The 19,089-nt window shown below is 36.6% G+C and overlaps 11 protein-coding genes and 7 non-coding genes across 18 annotated transcripts; 9 read left to right on the top strand and 9 right to left on the bottom strand. All coding sequences in view use genetic code 11, as the record gives it.

The window, feature by feature from the left end:
- Positions 1–7: 7 nt before the first annotated feature.
- Positions 8–487, top strand: ndhJ (NADH dehydrogenase subunit J). The gene has a single exon. It carries the CDS (start codon positions 8–10, stop codon positions 485–487), a length of 480 nt encoding a protein of 159 aa, YP_874656.1.
- A 586-nt stretch (positions 488–1,073) lies between these two features.
- On the bottom strand, positions 1,074–1,146 carry trnF-GAA. The gene has a single exon. It is a non-coding gene; the product is annotated as a tRNA-Phe (tRNA).
- Positions 1,147–1,466: 320 nt separating this feature from the next.
- trnL-UAA lies at positions 1,467–1,516 on the bottom strand. Its single transcript has one exon. It is a non-coding gene; the product is annotated as a tRNA-Leu (tRNA).
- Positions 1,517–2,084: 568 nt separating this feature from the next.
- Positions 2,085–2,119, bottom strand: trnL-UAA. The gene has a single exon. It is a non-coding gene; the product is annotated as a tRNA-Leu (tRNA).
- A 623-nt stretch (positions 2,120–2,742) lies between these two features.
- On the top strand, positions 2,743–2,815 carry trnT-UGU. The gene has a single exon. It is a non-coding gene; the product is annotated as a tRNA-Thr (tRNA).
- Positions 2,816–3,123: 308 nt separating this feature from the next.
- rps4 (ribosomal protein S4) lies at positions 3,124–3,729 on the top strand. Its single transcript has one exon. It carries the CDS (start codon positions 3,124–3,126, stop codon positions 3,727–3,729), a length of 606 nt encoding a protein of 201 aa, YP_874655.1.
- Positions 3,730–4,030: 301 nt separating this feature from the next.
- trnS-GGA lies at positions 4,031–4,117 on the bottom strand. The gene has a single exon. It is a non-coding gene; the product is annotated as a tRNA-Ser (tRNA).
- Positions 4,118–4,727: 610 nt separating this feature from the next.
- On the top strand, positions 4,728–6,722 carry ycf3 (photosystem I assembly protein Ycf3). The gene is made up of 3 exons: positions 4,728–4,853; positions 5,613–5,840; positions 6,564–6,722. Exons 1-3 carry the CDS (start codon positions 4,728–4,730, stop codon positions 6,720–6,722), a joined length of 513 nt encoding a protein of 170 aa, YP_874654.1.
- Positions 6,723–7,393: 671 nt separating this feature from the next.
- Positions 7,394–9,646, top strand: psaA (photosystem I P700 chlorophyll a apoprotein A1). The gene has a single exon. The coding sequence runs from the start codon at positions 7,394–7,396 to the stop codon at positions 9,644–9,646; it is 2,253 nt and encodes a 750-aa protein (YP_874653.1).
- Positions 9,647–9,671: 25 nt separating this feature from the next.
- psaB (photosystem I P700 chlorophyll a apoprotein A2) lies at positions 9,672–11,876 on the top strand. The gene has a single exon. It carries the CDS (start codon positions 9,672–9,674, stop codon positions 11,874–11,876), a length of 2,205 nt encoding a protein of 734 aa, YP_874652.1.
- Positions 11,877–12,022: 146 nt separating this feature from the next.
- On the top strand, positions 12,023–12,334 carry rps14 (ribosomal protein S14). The gene has a single exon. The coding sequence runs from the start codon at positions 12,023–12,025 to the stop codon at positions 12,332–12,334; it is 312 nt and encodes a 103-aa protein (YP_874651.1).
- A 166-nt stretch (positions 12,335–12,500) lies between these two features.
- Positions 12,501–12,557, top strand: trnfM-CAU. Its single transcript has one exon. It is a non-coding gene; the product is annotated as a tRNA-Met (tRNA).
- Positions 12,558–12,726: 169 nt separating this feature from the next.
- trnR-UCU lies at positions 12,727–12,798 on the top strand. The gene has a single exon. It is a non-coding gene; the product is annotated as a tRNA-Arg (tRNA).
- A 125-nt stretch (positions 12,799–12,923) lies between these two features.
- Positions 12,924–14,438, bottom strand: atpA (ATP synthase CF1 alpha subunit). Its single transcript has one exon. The coding sequence runs from the start codon at positions 14,436–14,438 to the stop codon at positions 12,924–12,926; it is 1,515 nt and encodes a 504-aa protein (YP_874650.1).
- Positions 14,439–14,529: 91 nt separating this feature from the next.
- On the bottom strand, positions 14,530–15,914 carry atpF (ATP synthase CF0 B subunit). The gene is made up of 2 exons: positions 15,771–15,914; positions 14,530–14,937 (listed from the first exon to the last, which is right to left on the bottom strand). The coding sequence occupies exons 1-2, from the start codon at positions 15,912–15,914 to the stop codon at positions 14,530–14,532; spliced, it is 552 nt and encodes a 183-aa protein (YP_874649.1).
- A 455-nt stretch (positions 15,915–16,369) lies between these two features.
- atpH (ATP synthase CF0 C subunit) lies at positions 16,370–16,615 on the bottom strand. Its single transcript has one exon. It carries the CDS (start codon positions 16,613–16,615, stop codon positions 16,370–16,372), a length of 246 nt encoding a protein of 81 aa, YP_874648.1.
- A 567-nt stretch (positions 16,616–17,182) lies between these two features.
- atpI (ATP synthase CF0 A subunit) lies at positions 17,183–17,926 on the bottom strand. Its single transcript has one exon. The coding sequence runs from the start codon at positions 17,924–17,926 to the stop codon at positions 17,183–17,185; it is 744 nt and encodes a 247-aa protein (YP_874647.1).
- A 264-nt stretch (positions 17,927–18,190) lies between these two features.
- Positions 18,191–18,901, bottom strand: rps2 (ribosomal protein S2). The gene has a single exon. It carries the CDS (start codon positions 18,899–18,901, stop codon positions 18,191–18,193), a length of 711 nt encoding a protein of 236 aa, YP_874646.1.
- Between the last annotated feature and the right edge of the window lie 188 nt (positions 18,902–19,089).

The following is a 19,089-nucleotide window of genomic DNA, read 5'->3' as shown; positions in this document are numbered from 1 at the left end:
GAAGACAATGCAGCAGGGTTGGTTATCTAATTGGCTAGTCAAACATGAGGTGGTTCATAGATCTTTGGGCTTTGATCACCGAGGAATAGAGACTTTACAAATAAAAGCAGGGGATTGGGATTCCATTGCTGTCATTTTATATGTATATGGTTATAATTATTTACGCTCCCAATGTGCTTATGATGTAGCACCCGGTGGATCTTTAGCTAGCGTGTATCATCTTACAAGAATACAATACGGTATAGATAATCCAGAAGAAGTCTGCATAAAAGTCTTTGCCCAAAAGGATAATCCTAGAATTCCGTCTGTCTTCTGGATTTGGAGAAGTGCCGATTTTCAAGAACGCGAATCTTATGATATGGTGGGAATCTCTTATGATAATCATCCGCGCCTTAAACGTATCCTAATGCCTGAAAGTTGGATAGGCTGGCCCTTACGTAAGGACTATATAACCCCCAATTTTTATGAAATACAAGATGCTCATTGAATGATAAGAAATTCGTGCTCACTTATACAACACAACTCCAGATTTTATTCAAGTCAAGGAATATTTTTAGGTTCTTTTCCTAGATGAAACGGAATACCTATTTATAATTAATTCCTATTATACAAAAGCATTCCAGATAGACTGAGCCAAAAAAGGGTTTCATTTGGATTCCCCTATTTTGAAAATCACATATTAATTTCCTTCATATGAACAGAAAAATAGGATGACTCAAAGAAGTTCTCTACCAGGAACTTTGTATCGCGCACATGACTTAGCACAACTAGGAAAATAAGATAAGATAAAGATAAGCAAGACTAAAAAAATATTCGTCGGAATAGTGGAATACAAAATAAAGAAACGCAAAAAAATAAAGGGGAACCTAATCTCACCCCCTTCCTTATCATAAAGAAAGGGTATATTTTAAAACTTCTCTAAAAAGAAGTGCCTCTATATTTATATTATAGATTTATCCACTTAGATGAATAAATCATACTCTATCTATATTATATATTATTAATAAATATGTATCACAATCCATCTCGAGGTATTTGGATCAATACCTATTCGGTGGATCTTTTTTTTTCTCTGCCAGGAACCAGATTTGAACTGGTGACACGAGGATTTTCAGTCCTCTGCTCTACCAACTGAGCTATCCTGACCTTTTCTTGTGCATCATCCTAGTAGAGTATTTGTATCTATGTCAATTAAAAGGACTAAAAAATCAATTAAAGTATTTCAAATTCAAAATTTGAAAGGGGGGGGGTAGCCCTATGCATTGTGCATGGTTTACTTAAATAATACTTAAAAATAGAGTGAATAACCAAGATTTCTTGCCGATACTCTAATAAAAAAGAAATCTATTCAATGAATAGGATAAGATCCATTGAGTTCTCTTCGCATTCCTTTCCTTTGTGAAAGAGTAGAATGAGAAAGCTAATGAATCTTAAACCCATTGATAAAAAGAAAAAAAAAGAGGATTTGGGGATAGAGGGACTTGAACCCTCACAACTTAAAAAGTCGACGGATTTTCCTTTTACTAGAAATTTCATTGTTGTCAGTATTGACATGTAGAATGGGACTCTCTCTTTGTCCTCGTCCGATTAATCCACTTTCTTTTTAAAAGTTCTCAAAACTTTGAATTTGAATTGAAGAATTTGATTATTCAATATTCGAATGGAGTGGATTCACAATAATTCAAAATAAAATTATGATATGAGTTTTTTATTTCATAATCATTTCGAATTTTATTTTGAAATTTTAAAAAAGATAAAGAACCTATATTATAATATGAGTTCTGTGATTAATCGTTTGCTATGTCAGTATCTATACGTGTTTATTAAATGTATAAAGTATAAAACCCCTCTTTCTCTAATTTAGAATTAGAAGGAATTCCACTAACAACACAACGTAATTAACTCGATTCGTTAGAACAGCTTCCATTGAGTCTCTGCACCTATCCTTTTCCTTTGTATTCTAGTTCGAGAATCCCTTCTCAAAACACGGATTTGGCTCAGGATTGCCCTTTTTTAATTCCAGGGTTTCTCTGAATTTGGAAGTTACCACTTAGCAGGTTTCCATACCAAGGCTCAATACAATCAAGTCCGTAGCGTCTACCGATTTCGCCATATCCCCACTTCCCTCTTCTTTGAGACCAGGATTCCTTGTGTAATTTCATCCATCTCTTAGTTTTTTTTTTGAATCATTGAGTTCATCACTCAACGTAGTCTAGCAGTTCAGTTCGACTCTATTTGAGAGACCCCGCTTGCTTATTGCAATTCTGAATTACATTGATTCTATCCTTGATGTATTTGCAATTCAATCCGAATCAATATATCCAAAACTTTTTATCTCCCCCACCTCCCGTCTTACTTTTTTATAGTATTCGAAATTATACTATAACGCTGGATATTTATTCTTTTTTTCTAATCAGAATTATCAATTTTATTTACTCTGACTTTATGTTCCCCTTAGTGAAATATTAATCCTCAAATTATTAACAAATAATAAAGTCTATAATGATCGAATGAAAATACCCATAAAGTCTATAATTTTCTTTTTAAATATCCTATAGTTAAGCATATCAAGCTAACTTTATCTTTAAGAAGTTTTAGTATTTTTTTATTTAGTATTTTTTTATAAGTAGAACTTCAAATTTAGAACTAGTTAATAGCTAAGAGTAATAACTAATATCTGAGATTTTACGGATTTCCTATACTATACCTATTTCTATTTGTTACACTATTTCCGTTATGTAAGCCCACTTAGCTCAGAGGTTAGAGCATCGCATTTGTAATGCGAGGGTCATCGGTTCAAATCCGATAGTCGGCTTTTTTTTTCTCTATCGATGTTCTACGAACAAGAATCTCTTTTTTTCCGAATTAAATGGAGAATCCAGGATCTTTTATGTTTTTTACCTTACTATTTTGCTAGATACAAAACAATAAAATAAATAATATATATACAAAAAATACAAAAAATACAGATTTTGATGAAATTCCATTTTTTGTGGTACTTTAGTTGATTTTACTCTGTTTATCCTGTAGTTTAATTCAGTTTTAATTTCGATGTATTCTGTAATGTAAATACAATGAAATTAATTGTGTAAAATGAAATTTCAATAAAAAAAAGGAGTCTTCATGTCCCGTTATCGAGGACCTCGTTTAAAAAAAATACGCCGTTTGGGAGCTTTACCAGGACTCACTAGAAAAACACCTAAATCCGGAAGTAATCTTAAAAAAAAATTCAATTCTGGGAAAAAGGAGCAATATCGTATTCGTCTTCAAGAAAAACAGAAATTGCGTTTTCATTATGGTCTGACAGAACGACAATTACTTAGATATGTACATATCGCTGGAAAAGCAAAAAGGTCAACAGGCCAGGTTTTACTACAATTACTTGAAATGCGTTTGGATAATATCCTTTTTCGATTGGGTATGGCTTCAACCATTCCTGGGGCCCGCCAATTAGTCAACCATAGACATATTTTAGTTAATGGCCGTATAGTCAATATACCAAGTTTTCGTTGCAAACCCCGAGATATTATTACTACGAAAGATAACCAAAGATCAAAAGGTCTGGTTCAAAATTATATTGCTTCATCGGACCCGGGGAAATTGCCAAGCCATTTGACGATTGACACATTGGAATATAAAGGACTAGTAAATAAAATCCTAGATAGGAAGTGGGTCGGTCTCAAAATAAATGAGTTGTTAGTTGTAGAATATTACTCTCGTCAGACTTGAACTTAATGAAAAAAGGAAAGGTTCATAGAATTTTCTTCCCCTTCCCCTTTCCCCGAACTAAATAGCCCTAAGACCATTACCATTAATTCGTATTTTCCCATCAACTAGCTAAAATTGATTAACCCTAGGATTAGGATCCTTTTTGCTTTTTTCCTCTATGTTTACATACCACAGTAATTTGCTATAGAGAATTTTTAATTTCTATTAAATAAAAATAAGATAATATAAGATATTATTACTGGAATAAATTGCTATTTGATTTGATACATTGTGATCCTTAACGTTGATGAATTAAGAAAAACGGAAAGAGAGGGATTCGAACCCTCGGTAAACAAAAGTCTACATAGCAGTTCCAATGCTACGCCTTGAACCGCTCGGCCATCTTTCCTACATAACTTATTATGGAAAATAAACTGAGTGAATAGCGAGTTTTCTTATTCCTGCAGTACAGGTACAACCGCAACCGCTCGGGGGTTCCCTAGTTCTATTGGAAAAATTCCTTTTGATCTAGGTGGAAGGATACAGGATTTTTTACTAGAAATTGCGCTCGCTATAAAATAAAAGTTTTAATTTAGGTTTTCCCGCAACTAAAGAAAAAGAGAATGCAAGAATTCTTCTTATTGCATAATAAAATAAAGAAACCTTAGAATTCCGTTTGCATAAGATACGCTACACCATTGAAATCAAAAATAGAGTATGAGACAATTAATAACTTTGAAAACACGAAATAGTTGATGACATAAGTTGTTGTTCAGAAATAGGAAAGTGGAATGAAATCCAGTCTTAGTCAAATATTGCATATCTCTTCGTGTCCAAGCAGAAGGAAAAGGATACAATTTGAGCTGAGCGGAAAATCCATATCTCTCTTATCCATTTAAAACATATGGATTTAGAGCATATGGATCAATCTATTTATAATTATAAGAATCGAATGTGTTTGTTTTTATGTTATTTTGTGAAGGAATGAAAACAATTCTATATAGAATGGCTTGGGAATTATGCCTAGATCCCGTGTAAATGGAAATTTCATTGATAAGACCTTCTCAATTATAGCCAATATTTTATTGCGAATAATTCCGACAACCTCAGGAGAAAAAAAGGCATTTACTTATTATAGAGATGGTGCGATTTGACTCTTTTTTTTTTTGCTTTTTTTTAGACCTACCTATACCTCAGTCTTAGGAAAAAGAAAAGGGGTTGGCATAGAGAGAACCAAATTTGTAAAGCAAGCAAACCCACGCTTCGGGAAGGTGAGGCGAACTAACAATTCCTTCCGTCGTGTATCCTCGATTGATGCGGCTTCAGATACTTCAATTGTAGATTTGAGTATTGAGCGAAAGGTTACACCTACAGGATATGGTATGGTATGGATTACAGGCCACTCTATTAGTATCCGTAGGCAGCATAGGGGAGAAAAGCACTACACCTAGAAATAGGAATCAACAAGAGAAAAACTTTGGTAGAAATTACCCCTTTCCTGATCGGTATCAGGGCTGGGAAGAATGGTTGGGATAACAAACAACCATCAGGTTTGTACTTTGGATACCCCTATAACCATCAAAGATCGTTGAAGTAGCTAATTCCTCTAAATAGGAGGCGTTGAGAACAAAGAAATTATTGGAGCTATCGTTTTCCTCTAGCATTAATAGAATTCATTGGTGTTAAGAAAAACCTCTTGTGGGAAGGTTGGCTAGAGATTTCTTGGAAAAATACCAGCCCCTTTCGGTTCATAATGAGACGGGACTAATTCTATTTTGATTCTATAGATTAAGATTATTTCGCTTAGTACTATTATGTACAGAAGGGAGGAGCCGTATGAGATGAAAACCTCATGTACGGTTTTGGAACGGAGATTTTTTGAATAGAATGAACGACCGTAACGGATGTTGGCTCAATCCGAAGGAAATTATGCGGAAGCTTTGCAAAATTATTATGAAGCTACGCGACTAGAAATCGATCCCTATGATCGAAGTTATATACTCTATAACATAGGCCTTATACACACAAGCAATGGAGAGCATACAAAGGCTTTGGAATATTATTTCCGGGCACTAGAACGAAACCCCTTCTTACCGCAAGCTTTTAATAATATGGCCGTGATCTGTCATTACGTGCGACTATCTCCACTATAGAAAGACAAAAAAAGAGAGGATCAAATTTTCTAGTAAATACTGGAAAAAAGGGCTTTCTACATAGGGATCGTAAAAACAACGATTTTTCCCTATCAGCTGTAGGAAGGAAGGACACTTCACGAGAATCAAAAAACGAAGAAAGTATGGCCTATACTACTACTCTATGGATAAAGTTTCTCAAATTGATAGAGAAAGCACCGTAAAGATCAATTAGTGAGCGACTGGGTCGATACAACTAAAAAAAACTGCTTACTTATCCCATGATATGGGGCAAAATTTAGGAATCCGCTTATGTAATAGAGCCGATCCACTAAGGGATTAAGCAGCGGTGTAGTATCAGATCCCAAAGATAGTAAGTTCTTTTTTCTTTCTTATGGAAAAAAGTCTTTTTCAAGGATTCTATAGAGATTTCATATATGAAACCGGGATAGTTACCTTTCAGAAAATTTGAACGAAGGCTCTATATCTATCTATGCTTCATTCTTCTGAAGGTGGGAAAAAAGATCAAACTAATTATTGAGAAAAATTAGGGTTTGAAACTTAGGTAATTAATTTCTTCTGCTTAACACAAGAACAAATTGGATCGATTTTTGATAAATCGAATTCAGTTAAGATAGGGGAAATTAAGATAGCAATTTCTGAGCCGTATGAGGTAGGAAACTCTCAAGTACGGTTCTAAGGGAAGGAACTGCCTATTCCGACCGAGGAGAACAGGCCATTCTAGAGGGTGATTCGGAAATTGCGGAAGCTTGGTTTGATCAAGCTGCTGAATATTGGAAACAAGCTATAGCGCTTACTCCGGGAAATTATATTGAAGCACAAAACTGGTTGAAGATTACGAAGCGCTTTGAATTTGAATAAGACCATGCTCCTTTTTTTTCCTAAAATGGATGGTTTGGTTGTTGATCCATTAATCAAATAAATTAGGTCGTAAGATCGAATCAAGAATTTCATTATATCCATTTCTTATACCTTCTATTTTATAAGATATTTCATAAGAATAAACCATAGGGATAGGGTCTAGAATAGAAGTAATAAAGTGAATAAAAAAAAGGGGGCCAATCTAAATATTGCTAATATATTAGAACCATCTTATTAATAATTCTAATGAGTTATCTTGGAATTTAGAATCAAATAAAAAATAAAAAACCCTATATTATGCTCAAGGAAAGTAGATATAGATAGGAGCTTATGCCCTAAAAAAAAATACACTAGTTTCTTAAATTTAAAATAAAAAAGATTTTTTCTTACGCCGAGAAATATTTGTTTTTTCAAGATAAACAATGTCCGTTAGGCACCTAACCTTTATGTCATAATAGATCCGAACACTTGCCTCGGATTGACTTTAATATATAATTGCTCCAGTGAATAACTAAAAAAAAAGAAGGGTGGTAGTATAGTAAAGAAAAGAACTAATCACAATATCTATCTTTCAAAATCTATCTTTCAAAATCTATCTTTCAAAGATTCACTAAAAAAAAAGACAGTTGGCGGGTCTCTTTGTATGTCTTGTCCGGAAAGAGGAGGAGTTAATGATTATTCGTTCGCCGGAACCAGAAGTAAAAATTGTTGTGGATAGGGATCCTGTAAAAACATCTTTTGAGGAATGGGCGAGACCCGGCCATTTCTCAAGAACACTAGCTAAGGGCCCTGATACTACCACTTGGATCTGGAACCTACATGCTGATGCTCACGATTTCGATAGTCATACTGGTGATTTGGAGGAGATTTCTAGAAAAGTTTTTAGTGCTCATTTCGGGCAACTTTCCATTATCTTTCTTTGGTTGAGTGGCATGTACTTTCATGGTGCCCGTTTTTCCAATTATGAAGCATGGCTAAGTGATCCTACTCACATTGGACCCAGTGCTCAGGTAGTTTGGCCTATAGTAGGGCAAGAAATATTGAATGGTGATGTAGGTGGGGGTTTCCGAGGAATCCAAATAACCTCTGGTTTTTTTCAGCTTTGGCGAGCATCTGGAATAACTAGTGAATTACAACTCTATTGTACTGCAATTGGTGCATTGGTTTTTGCAGCGTTAATGCTTTTTGCTGGTTGGTTCCATTATCACAAAGCCGCTCCCAAATTGGCCTGGTTCCAAGATGTAGAATCCATGTTGAATCACCACTTAGCGGGATTATTAGGACTTGGGTCTCTTTCTTGGGCGGGACACCAAATTCATGTATCTTTACCAATTAACCAATTTCTTGACGCTGGGGTGGATCCTAAAGAGATACCACTTCCTCATGAATTTATCTTGAATCGGGACCTTTTGGCTCAACTTTATCCTAGTTTTGCCGAAGGAGCAACCCCTTTTTTCACTTTAAATTGGTCCAAATACGCAGAATTTCTGACTTTTCGTGGAGGACTAGATCCAGTAACCGGTGGTCTCTGGCTGACCGATATTGCACACCATCATTTAGCTATTGCTATTCTTTTCCTAATCGCAGGTCATATGTATAGGACCAACTGGGGTATTGGCCATGGACTTAAAGATATTTTGGAGGCTCACAAGGGCCCATTTACAGGACAAGGCCATAAGGGTCTTTATGAAATCTTAACAACGTCATGGCATGCTCAATTATCTCTTAACCTAGCTATGCTAGGCTCTACAACCATTGTTGTAGCTCATCATATGTATTCTATGCCTCCCTATCCATACCTAGCTACTGACTATGGTACACAACTTTCCTTGTTCACACACCACATGTGGATTGGCGGATTTCTAATAGTCGGTGCTGCTGCACATGCAGCAATTTTTATGGTAAGAGACTATGATCCAACTACTCGATACAACGATCTATTAGATCGCGTCCTTAGACACCGCGATGCAATCATATCCCACCTTAACTGGGTATGTATATTTCTAGGTTTTCACAGTTTTGGCTTGTACATTCATAATGATACCATGAGTGCTTTAGGCCGTCCACAAGATATGTTTTCGGATACCGCCATACAATTACAACCTATCTTTGCTCAATGGGTACAAAATATCCATGCTACTGCGCCTGGCGTAACAGCTCCTGGTGCAACAACAAGTACTAGCTTAACGTGGGGAGGCGGCGAGTTAGTAGCAGTAGGTGGCAAAGTGGCTTTGTTACCGATTCCATTAGGAACCGCAGATTTTTTAGTCCATCACATTCATGCATTTACCATACATGTGACTGTATTAATACTTTTGAAAGGTGTTTTATTTGCTCGGAGTTCCCGTTTGATACCCGATAAAGCAAATCTAGGTTTTCGCTTTCCTTGCGATGGGCCTGGCCGAGGGGGAACATGTCAAGTATCTGCTTGGGATCATGTTTTCTTAGGTTTATTCTGGATGTACAATGCAATTTCGGTAGTCATTTTCCATTTCAGTTGGAAAATGCAGTCGGATGTTTGGGGTACCATAAGTGATCAAGGGGTGGTAACTCATATTACAGGGGGAAACTTTGCACAGAGTTCCATTACGATTAATGGGTGGCTTCGAGATTTCTTGTGGGCACAGGCATCGCAAGTCATTCAGTCTTATGGTTCTTCATTATCTGCATATGGTCTTTTTTTCTTAGGTGCTCATTTTGTCTGGGCCTTCAGTTTAATGTTTTTATTCAGCGGCCGTGGTTATTGGCAAGAACTCATTGAATCTATCGTTTGGGCTCATAACAAATTAAAAGTTGCTCCTGCTACTCAGCCTAGAGCCTTGAGCATTATACAAGGACGTGCTGTAGGAGTAACCCATTACCTTCTGGGTGGAATTGCCACGACATGGGCATTCTTCTTAGCGAGAATTATTGCAGTAGGATAGTGGCTAGGAGGATTTGAAAGGCATTATGGAATTAAGATTTCCCAGGTTTAGCCAAGGCTTAGCTCAGGACCCCACTACTCGTCGTATTTGGTTTGGTATTGCTACCGCACATGATTTCGAAAGTCATGATGATATTACTGAAGAACGTCTTTATCAGAACATTTTTGCTTCTCACTTTGGGCAATTAGCAATAATCTTTCTATGGACGTCCGGAAATCTGTTTCATGTAGCTTGGCAAGGAAATTTTGAATCATGGATACAGGATCCTTTACACGTAAGACCTATTGCTCATGCGATTTGGGATCCTCATTTTGGTCAACCCGCTGTGGAAGCCTTTACTCGAGGAGGTGCTGCTGGTCCAGTGAATATTGCTTATTCTGGGGTTTATCAGTGGTGGTATACAATAGGATTACGCACCAATGAAGATCTTTATACTGGAGCTCTTTTTCTATTATTTCTTTCTACGCTGTCCTTAATAGCGAGTTGGTTACATCTACAACCCAAATGGAAACCAAGCCTTTCGTGGTTCAAAAACGCGGAATCTCGTCTCAATCATCATTTGTCAGGACTTTTCGGGGTAAGTTCTTTGGCTTGGACAGGACATTTAGTTCATGTTGCTATTCCCGCATCCAGGGGGGAGTACGTTCGATGGAATAATTTCTTAGATGTATTACCCTATCCCCAGGGGTTGGGACCCCTTTTGACGGGTCAGTGGAATCTTTATGCCCAAAACCCTGATTCGAGTAATCATTTATTTGGTACCGCTCAAGGAGCGGGAACTGCCATTCTAACTCTTCTTGGGGGATTCCATCCACAAACACAAAGTTTGTGGCTGACTGATATGGCTCACCATCATTTAGCTATTGCATTTATTTTTCTCATTGCCGGTCACATGTATCGAACTAACTTCGGAATTGGGCACAGTATTAAAGATCTTTTAGAAGCGCATACTCCTCCGGGGGGTCGATTAGGGCGTGGGCATAAGGGCCTTTATGACACAATCAACAATTCGATTCATTTTCAGTTAGGTCTTGCTCTAGCTTCTTTAGGGGTTATTACTTCCTTAGTAGCTCAACATATGTACTCTTTACCTCCTTATGCATTCATAGCACAAGACTTTACTACTCAAGCTGCTTTATATACTCATCACCAATATATTGCGGGGTTCATCATGACAGGGGCTTTTGCTCATGGAGCTATTTTTTTCATTAGGGATTACAATCCGGAACAGAATGAGGATAATGTATTGGCAAGAATGTTAGACCATAAAGAAGCTATCATATCTCATTTAAGTTGGGCTAGCCTCTTTCTAGGATTCCATACCTTGGGCCTTTATGTTCATAACGACGTCATGCTTGCTTTTGGTACTCCAGAAAAGCAAATCTTGATCGAACCTATATTTGCCCAATGGATACAATCTGCTCATGGCAAGACGACATATGGGTTCGATATACTCTTATCTTCAACGAATGGCCCCGCTTTCAATGCGGGTCGAAGCCTATGGTTGCCCGGATGGTTGAATGCTGTTAATGAGAATAGTAATTCGCTTTTCTTAACAATAGGACCTGGGGATTTCTTGGTTCATCATGCTATTGCTCTAGGTTTGCATACAACTACATTGATTTTAGTAAAGGGCGCTTTAGACGCACGCGGTTCCAAATTAATGCCGGATAAAAAGGATTTTGGGTATAGTTTTCCTTGTGACGGCCCAGGGCGCGGCGGTACTTGTGATATTTCTGCTTGGGACGCATTTTATTTGGCAGTTTTCTGGATGTTAAATACCATTGGGTGGGTTACTTTTTATTGGCATTGGAAACATATCACATTATGGCAGGGCAACGTTTCACAATTTAATGAATCCTCCACTTATTTGATGGGATGGTTAAGAGATTACCTATGGTTAAACTCTTCACAACTTATCAATGGATATAATCCTTTTGGGATGAATAGTTTATCGGTATGGGCTTGGATGTTCTTATTTGGACATCTTGTTTGGGCTACTGGATTTATGTTCTTAATTTCTTGGCGGGGGTATTGGCAGGAATTAATTGAGACTTTAGCATGGGCTCATGAACGCACACCTTTAGCTAATTTAATTCGCTGGAGAGATAAGCCTGTGGCTCTTTCCATTGTGCAAGCAAGATTGGTTGGATTAGCTCACTTTTCCGTGGGTTATATATTCACTTATGCAGCTTTCTTGATTGCCTCAACATCAGGCAAGTTTGGTTAATTTAGTTTGTTTTTTTGTACTGTATCAGCACCTAGTTCATTACTCTTGATAGAGAGGGAGGATCCGCCTTCTTAAATTTCTTTTTCTATTTATTTTTCCATCTAGGATTAGAACCGTATACTTGATAATAATAGCAACGGCACATTATGGCAAAAAAGAGTTTGATTCAGAGGGAGAAGAAGCGGCAGAAATTAGAACAGAAATATCATTTGATTCGTCAATCTTTAAAAAAAAAGATAAGAAGCAAAGTTTCTCCCTTGAGTTTGAGTGAAAAAACGAAAATGCGAGAAAAATTGCAATCCCTACCGCGTAATAGTGCACCTACACGCCTTCATCGACGTTGTTTTTTGACCGGAAGACCTAGAGCTAACTATCGACATTTTGGGCTATCCGGACACGTACTTCGAGAAATGGTTTATGAATGTTTATTACCGGGTGCAACAAGATCCAGTTGGTAAGGATAAAATACCCTTTCGTATTTGTATGGATTTCTGGAATTGATAATCATAGAGGAGCCCTCTTTACCATTCTGTATAAATGGACTATTCTATTTGTATAGATATGGTAGAGGGACGTATCGAACCCTCTTTTATCCACTAGTTACCCCTCTTTAGTTTAAGAGTATAGAGCAGTTTGGTAGCTCATAAGTCTCATAACCTTGGGGTTGCGGGTTCGATTCCCACTACCGGCCCCATACTCCTTCTTTAATGATATATGCATGATATATACATCATCCATTTGTATCTGGATTTTTTGATTTCCTAAAAGAGTTTTGGTCTAACAGTTTTTTCTCGGAAGAAGACAACAAATAAAAGAAAGAATAAAAGAAAGAATAAAATACGAAAGAAAAGCGTCCATTGTCTAATGGATAGGACAGAGGTCTTCTAAACCTTTGGTATAGGTTCAAATCCTATTGGACGCAATCTTATTTCTATCTATTCTTTAAATAACTATACTAAACTAAAAACAAAGAAAACTTTTTTGCATGATTCAAATAACAAGAGTAGACATGCAAAATAACAAGAGTAGATATGCCAAATTTATTTGTTACTGAAGGGAAAACCGTTCCAGCTGTTCCTGAATAGCTTCCTTCAAAAGGATTTCCGCTTGCTCGGTGAATGTCTTGCTAGAAGATATAATTTCTTGGAATTGAGGTTTAGTATCTTTTAGGTGTTTACGTAACTCATCCAGAAATTTATTTACCTGTTCGATTTCTAACGAATCAAGATATCCTCTTGTTCCGGTATAAATAGTAGCTATCTGCTCTTCCACTGGGAGAGGATTTGCCTGGGATTGTTTAAGCAATTCCCTTAATCGTCGACCCCTTGCCAATTGATTCTGACTTGTTTTATCGAGAGCAGAGGCGAATTGTGCAAAGGCTTGTAACTCTGCGAATTGAGCTAGTTCCAATTTTGATTTGCCAGCTACTTGTTTCATGGCTTTAATTTGAGCCGCGGATCCTACTCTGGAAACAGAAATACCCACATTAATAGCGGGTCGAATTCCGGCATTGAATAGATCCGCCGATAAGAATATTTGTCCATCTGTAATGGAGATTACATTAGTAGGAATATAGGCGGAAACGTCTCCAGATTGAGTCTCAACTATTGGTAAAGCGGTCATACTTCCTTCGCCTAAAAGAGAATTTAATTTAGCGGCTCTTTCTAAAAGGCGTGAATGCAAATAAAAAACATCCCCTGGATAAGCCTCACGGCCGGGAGGTCTTCTTAATAGAAGGGACATTTGGCGATAAGCTTGTGCCTGTTTGGAGAGATCATCATAAATTATTAAAGTATGCCGTTCGCGGTACATAAAATACTCAGCCAGGGCTGCTCCCGTATAAGGAGCGAGGTATTGTAATGTAGCAGGTGAATCCGCCATTTCAGCTACTACAATAGTGTATTCCATGGCCCCCTCCTCATGGAAAGTAGTTACTACTTGAGCTACGGAGGATGCTCTTTGACCGATAGCTACATAAACACATATTACACCTTGCCCTTTTTGATTGAGAATTGTATCTGTAGCTACTGCTGTTTTGCCAGTCTGTCTGTCCCCAATAATTAACTCTCGCTGACCGCGCCCTATAGGAATCATCGAATCGATAGCAATAAGCCCTGTTTGAAGAGGTTCGTATACGGAACGCCTGGAAATTATACTTGGAGCAGGAGATTCAATTAAGCGAGATTCGGAAGCTATAATTTCGCCTTTCCCATCAATAGGTTTAGCCAGAGCATTTACAACACGACCCAAGTAAGCCTCACTCACGGGTATCTGAGCAATTCTTCCTGTTGCTTTTACAAAACTGCCCTCTTGTATCATCAACCCATCGCCCATTAATACAATCCCAACATTTTTGGATTCCAAATTCAGAGCAATACCCCTAGTACCTTCTGCAAATTGGACTAATTCACCCGACATTATTTCACCAAGACCTATAATACGAGCAATCCCATCCCCCACTTGAACTACGCGACCTATATTCTCAATCCCTACTTTCCTATTATATTGTTCAATACGTTCGCGGAGAATTTTATGAATTTCGTCGACTCGAAGGGTTGCCATTAGTGTTTCTTGACTCTTTTTTCGAAAGCAAGGGGAAAAATAATGCCTAAATTCTAAACGAAAGTAGAAGTTCAAGGCCTAATTAATTTAATTATCTCTTCCATTCCAGGGACCCGAGAATGCCAATATTAGCACGAATCGTACGGAAATGTAACTCGGTATTCAAACAACTATTCAGAGTTCCTAGAGCTCCTTGTACGGCCTGTTGGAAAACCCGCTGTCGGACCTGATTCATTGCCCTTTGTTTTTCAAAATAAAGGGTTTCGTTTTTAGACTTTTCTAATTGTTCCAAACTAATAGAAGTAGCATTAATCAAATTTGCTTTTTCTCGTTCTATCTCAGAGTATCCATTCATTCGATACTCATCCGCTTCTAGTTCGACTTTCTGTAATCGAATCCGAGCTTTTTCGAGTTGCTCAATGGTCCCTCTACGCAATTCTTCTGAATTTCGAATAGTACTCAAGATCCTCTGTTTTCGATTATCTAATAAATCTTTTAATGAAAGTAGATTATTTTGTAAGTTTACAACTTTTATGATCTCTTCCCGAACCAAACATGAATCTTTCGATTCATTTGGCTCTCACGCTCCTTTTTTTCTTTTTTTGCTATAGCAATTTCCATATCTTTTTTTAAGTATAAGTAATGAGCCTATCCTCTATCTTATTTTTTATGTTTATATTTCAATATACCGAAACCTATATAAGACTAGATAAATATTAAGAGGACTCTTCCGCCTAGATAAAAATATATCATGGTCAGCAAAGTTGTTTCTTTATTTATATTTGCCCTTTAGTTAATAATTTCAATTTCATTAAGAAAAACTAACTAAATAAATGGAAAATGAAAATTAATAGAATTCTTTTTTTTTTTTCTTCAAATCCAAAAAATTTCTCTTTTTTATACATAGGTCGTCGATTCGGCATTGGTTAAAAAAGGGCAGGGTGCCCCTTCTTTTTTTTTCTAGTAAATAGTTCAAACCATTTTATCGATATGAGTGTTCTATATCAGATAAATTTTACATTAGCTATTTCCCGTTTAAATTCGGTACTAATACTAATATAGTTGTAGAAAGAGTACCTCTTTTTGCCTGGACTTCAAGCAGTTTAGCTTTAACCGTGTTAATGGTCTCACATTCTTGGTTTATAGAGAATCAAAATTGATTTACCAATGAGTCGCGAAATGCTATGGTTCTTCCATATGATTTCTGAATTTATTCAGAAGTAATTCGTCGAGATCGTGCACCCTTTTCTTATTTATCCGAAAAATACTAAAAAATATTCTAAAGTGCAGCCGGATAGATCCAATCTATTCTTGAAATAGACAACTCGCACACACTCCCTTTCCAAAAAAAATCAAAACACCAACCACTACAGTTAGATTTATTAGATTTGTTGCTAAAATATCGGTATTAAGCCCGAAACTGCCAGCGGATGGCCAGTGAGCTAAAAAAACGAAAGAATGGGTTACATTTTTCATATGCTCTCCTCTTATAGATAGGACGAACAAAGAACAAAGTTTTTCGATCACTTACTTCGCTCGCCCTTTTTTGATCGGTTTTTTTAATGCAAATAGATTCAATCTAGTAATTTCTTTTAGATTAAGTCTTAGGTCTTGTTTGACCGGTGAAAGGCTTCCTTTGTTGAAATGTTCCGTTCCCAAAATTCCTAAAATAAAAGGAAAAAACTTTCCACTTTCCTAAACTAAGGACGGGAAATAAGAAGGCGAGCATATCTTCTAAATTAATCATACTCAACTCAGCCCTTCCTAGAATGCGGTATTATCTGTCCCGATAAATAGATAATTCCAGGAGTAATAAATAGGAGTAAATTAAATAAAGTATTGATATAATTGGAATTGCGGAAGCAAATACCAATTTACTAAAAAAAGAAAAAAGTATCTAATCGAAATCGAAAGAACTTTTTTTTTTAGGATTAAACAAAAGGGTTCGCAAATAAAAGCGCTAGTGCCACAACTAGTCCATAAATTGTTAAAGCTTCCATAAAAGCTAGACTAAGCAATAAAGTACCTCGTATTTTACCTTCTGCTTCTGGCTGTCTCGCAATACCTTCTACAGCTTGTCCTGCAGCAGTACCTTGACCAACTCCAGGTCCAATAGAAGCAAGCCCTACGGCCAATCCAGCAGCAATAACAGAAGCAGCAGCAATTAGTGGATTCATGGTGAGTAGTTCCTCGTGTCAAAAAAAAAGAAATGGTTAAGGATACAATCAACCAAAAAATTCTTACTTCTAAGCTCTATTGGGGAGAAGTAAAGTAACTAAAAAGTACAAATTGAAATCAAATTGAAATGTGAATTGTCCGAACTACATAGAAGGGAATTCTATATCCATATATCGGATTAGATAATGAATCTAACCTAGGAATATATAATATAATATCAATATCCTATATACATTTGTTTCTTCTATTTTGTTTGCATATTTTCTCATTTTCTATTGAATCGGATTCTAAAATCATTGCTTAAAGTGGAAACCCGCATAAAAGAGGACTCCACTTATAGATATTAAGGATATTTATTATAGTATAGATCTAGCCTGACTCCACCCTCCTTAATGCATATATACTTTGAAAATTCCATAATATAGTCTATTCTATTCTCTCTCCTACAACTCTAGGCTATATATTCATACGCATTTCTAACTATTGCAACCAAGCAGATTATCTGGAACCATGCATGAATTGAGCTAAGCTGAAAAAAAAAATACTATATTCCAAAACTAGTCAATTCAATGATGACCCTCCATGGATTCACCTATATAGGCTGCGGCTAATGTTGCAAAAATAAGAGCTTGAATACCGCTTGTAAATAATCCAAGAAACATGACCGGTATAGGGATTACTAAGGGGACTAAAGAAACAAGAACAACAACGACTAATTCATCCGCCAATATATTCCCGAAAAGTCGAAAGCTAAGCGATAATGGTTTTGTGAAATCTTCTAGGATGTTAATTGGTAAAAGGATTGGGGTTGGTTTAATATATTTCTCGAAATAGCTCAATCCTTTTTTGCTAAGACCAGCATAAAAATATGCCGCTGACGTGAGTAAAGCTAAAGCAACAGTAGTATTTATATCATTCGTGGGCGCTGCTAATTCCCCATGGGGTAACTCTATAATTTTCCAAGGTAAAAGAGCACCCGACCAATTTGAAACAAAAATAAAAAGGAACATAGTTCCAATAAAGGGAACCCAGGGACCATATTCTTCTCCAATCTGAGTTTTGCTCAAGTCTCGAATAAACTCAAGGACATATTCAAAAAAATTCTGCCCGTCGGTCGGGATGGTTTGTGGATTCCGAACAGCTATGACAACTGAACCTAGCAAGATAGTAATTACGACCCAAGAAGTGATGAGTACCTGGGCATGAATTTGAAAACCTCCTATTTGCCAATAGAAGTGTTGGCCTACTTCTACACCCGATATATCGTATAACCCCTTGAGTGTTTTAATGGAACAAGGTATAATATTCATATTGTCCTCTGATAAAAATTGAACTTCAAAAAAGGAATTCTTTTGATTCAACCATCTCTTTCTCAACTCAGCAACTTGAACTATTAATTTGATATTTAGGATACCAAGAAAGCACATCAGATCATAATATATATCAATACCCTCTAATATATATCAATATTCCCCTTCTTTTTTCTATGCAAAACAAATTCTATGCAAAAAAAGATATAGTAAGTCATTCCATAAATCTACGCAGTTGTCCAAGAATTCACTATATATTCTTAATCAACGATTTCTTATATAGAGAGAACGGCCCTCACAAATTGAAAATACTAATTTGTTAAGAATCAATCGAATTGAAGTCATAGTGTCATCGTTGGCTGGAATCGATATATTCGCGAGATCCGGGTCACAATTTGTATCGACTAAAGAAATAGTAGGAATTCCCAAAATGGCACATTCCCGAAGAGCTATATACTCTTTTTGCTGATCAAGGACGATCACAATGTCTGGCAATCTCGTCATATATTTGATCCCGCCGAGATACCTTTGTAAGGTAGATAATTTTCTCTTCAAGATTGCCACATCTCTTTTTGGGAGATGGTGGAATTTTCCCATTTTTTCTTCCGCTCTTAAGTCTCTAAATTGAGAAAGTCTAGTTTTCGTAATCGACCAATTCGTTAACATACCACTGAACCACTTTTTATTAACATAATGACAACGAGCCCTTATTGCAGCTGATGCTACTAAATCTGTTGCTCTTTTTTTGGTACCAACAATTAAGAAACTTTTTCCCTGACTTGCTGCATCAAAAACTAAATCACAAGCTTCTGATAAAAAACGGGCCGTTCTAGCGAGATTTATAATATGAGTACCTTTACGCTTTGCCGAAATGTAAGGGGCCATTTTAGGATTCCATTTCTTAATACCATGACCAAAATGAACTCCTGCTTCTATCATCTCTTTCAAATTAATGTTCCAATATCTTCTTGTCATTTTTTCCACACTTCCTTTTTTTTTCATCCTAACATTCCATTACGGAATTTATTTCTTTTTGAAGATTAAGAAAGATCCGAAATAGCTTGAAATAAATAAAATAATAATTGTTCTGAGAGAACCTTGTACTAAGAGTTGGCCATTGATACATTGATACATGGTATAAACAAAACCTTAATTTAATGAAT

This window comes from Hordeum vulgare, chloroplast (assembly GCF_904849725.1).
Source record: "Hordeum vulgare subsp. vulgare chloroplast, complete genome".
NCBI lineage: Eukaryota > Viridiplantae > Streptophyta > Magnoliopsida > Poales > Poaceae > Hordeum > Hordeum vulgare.
Note: the sequence above shows the minus strand (reverse complement) of the source record. Positions and strands in the feature narration are given on the sequence as shown.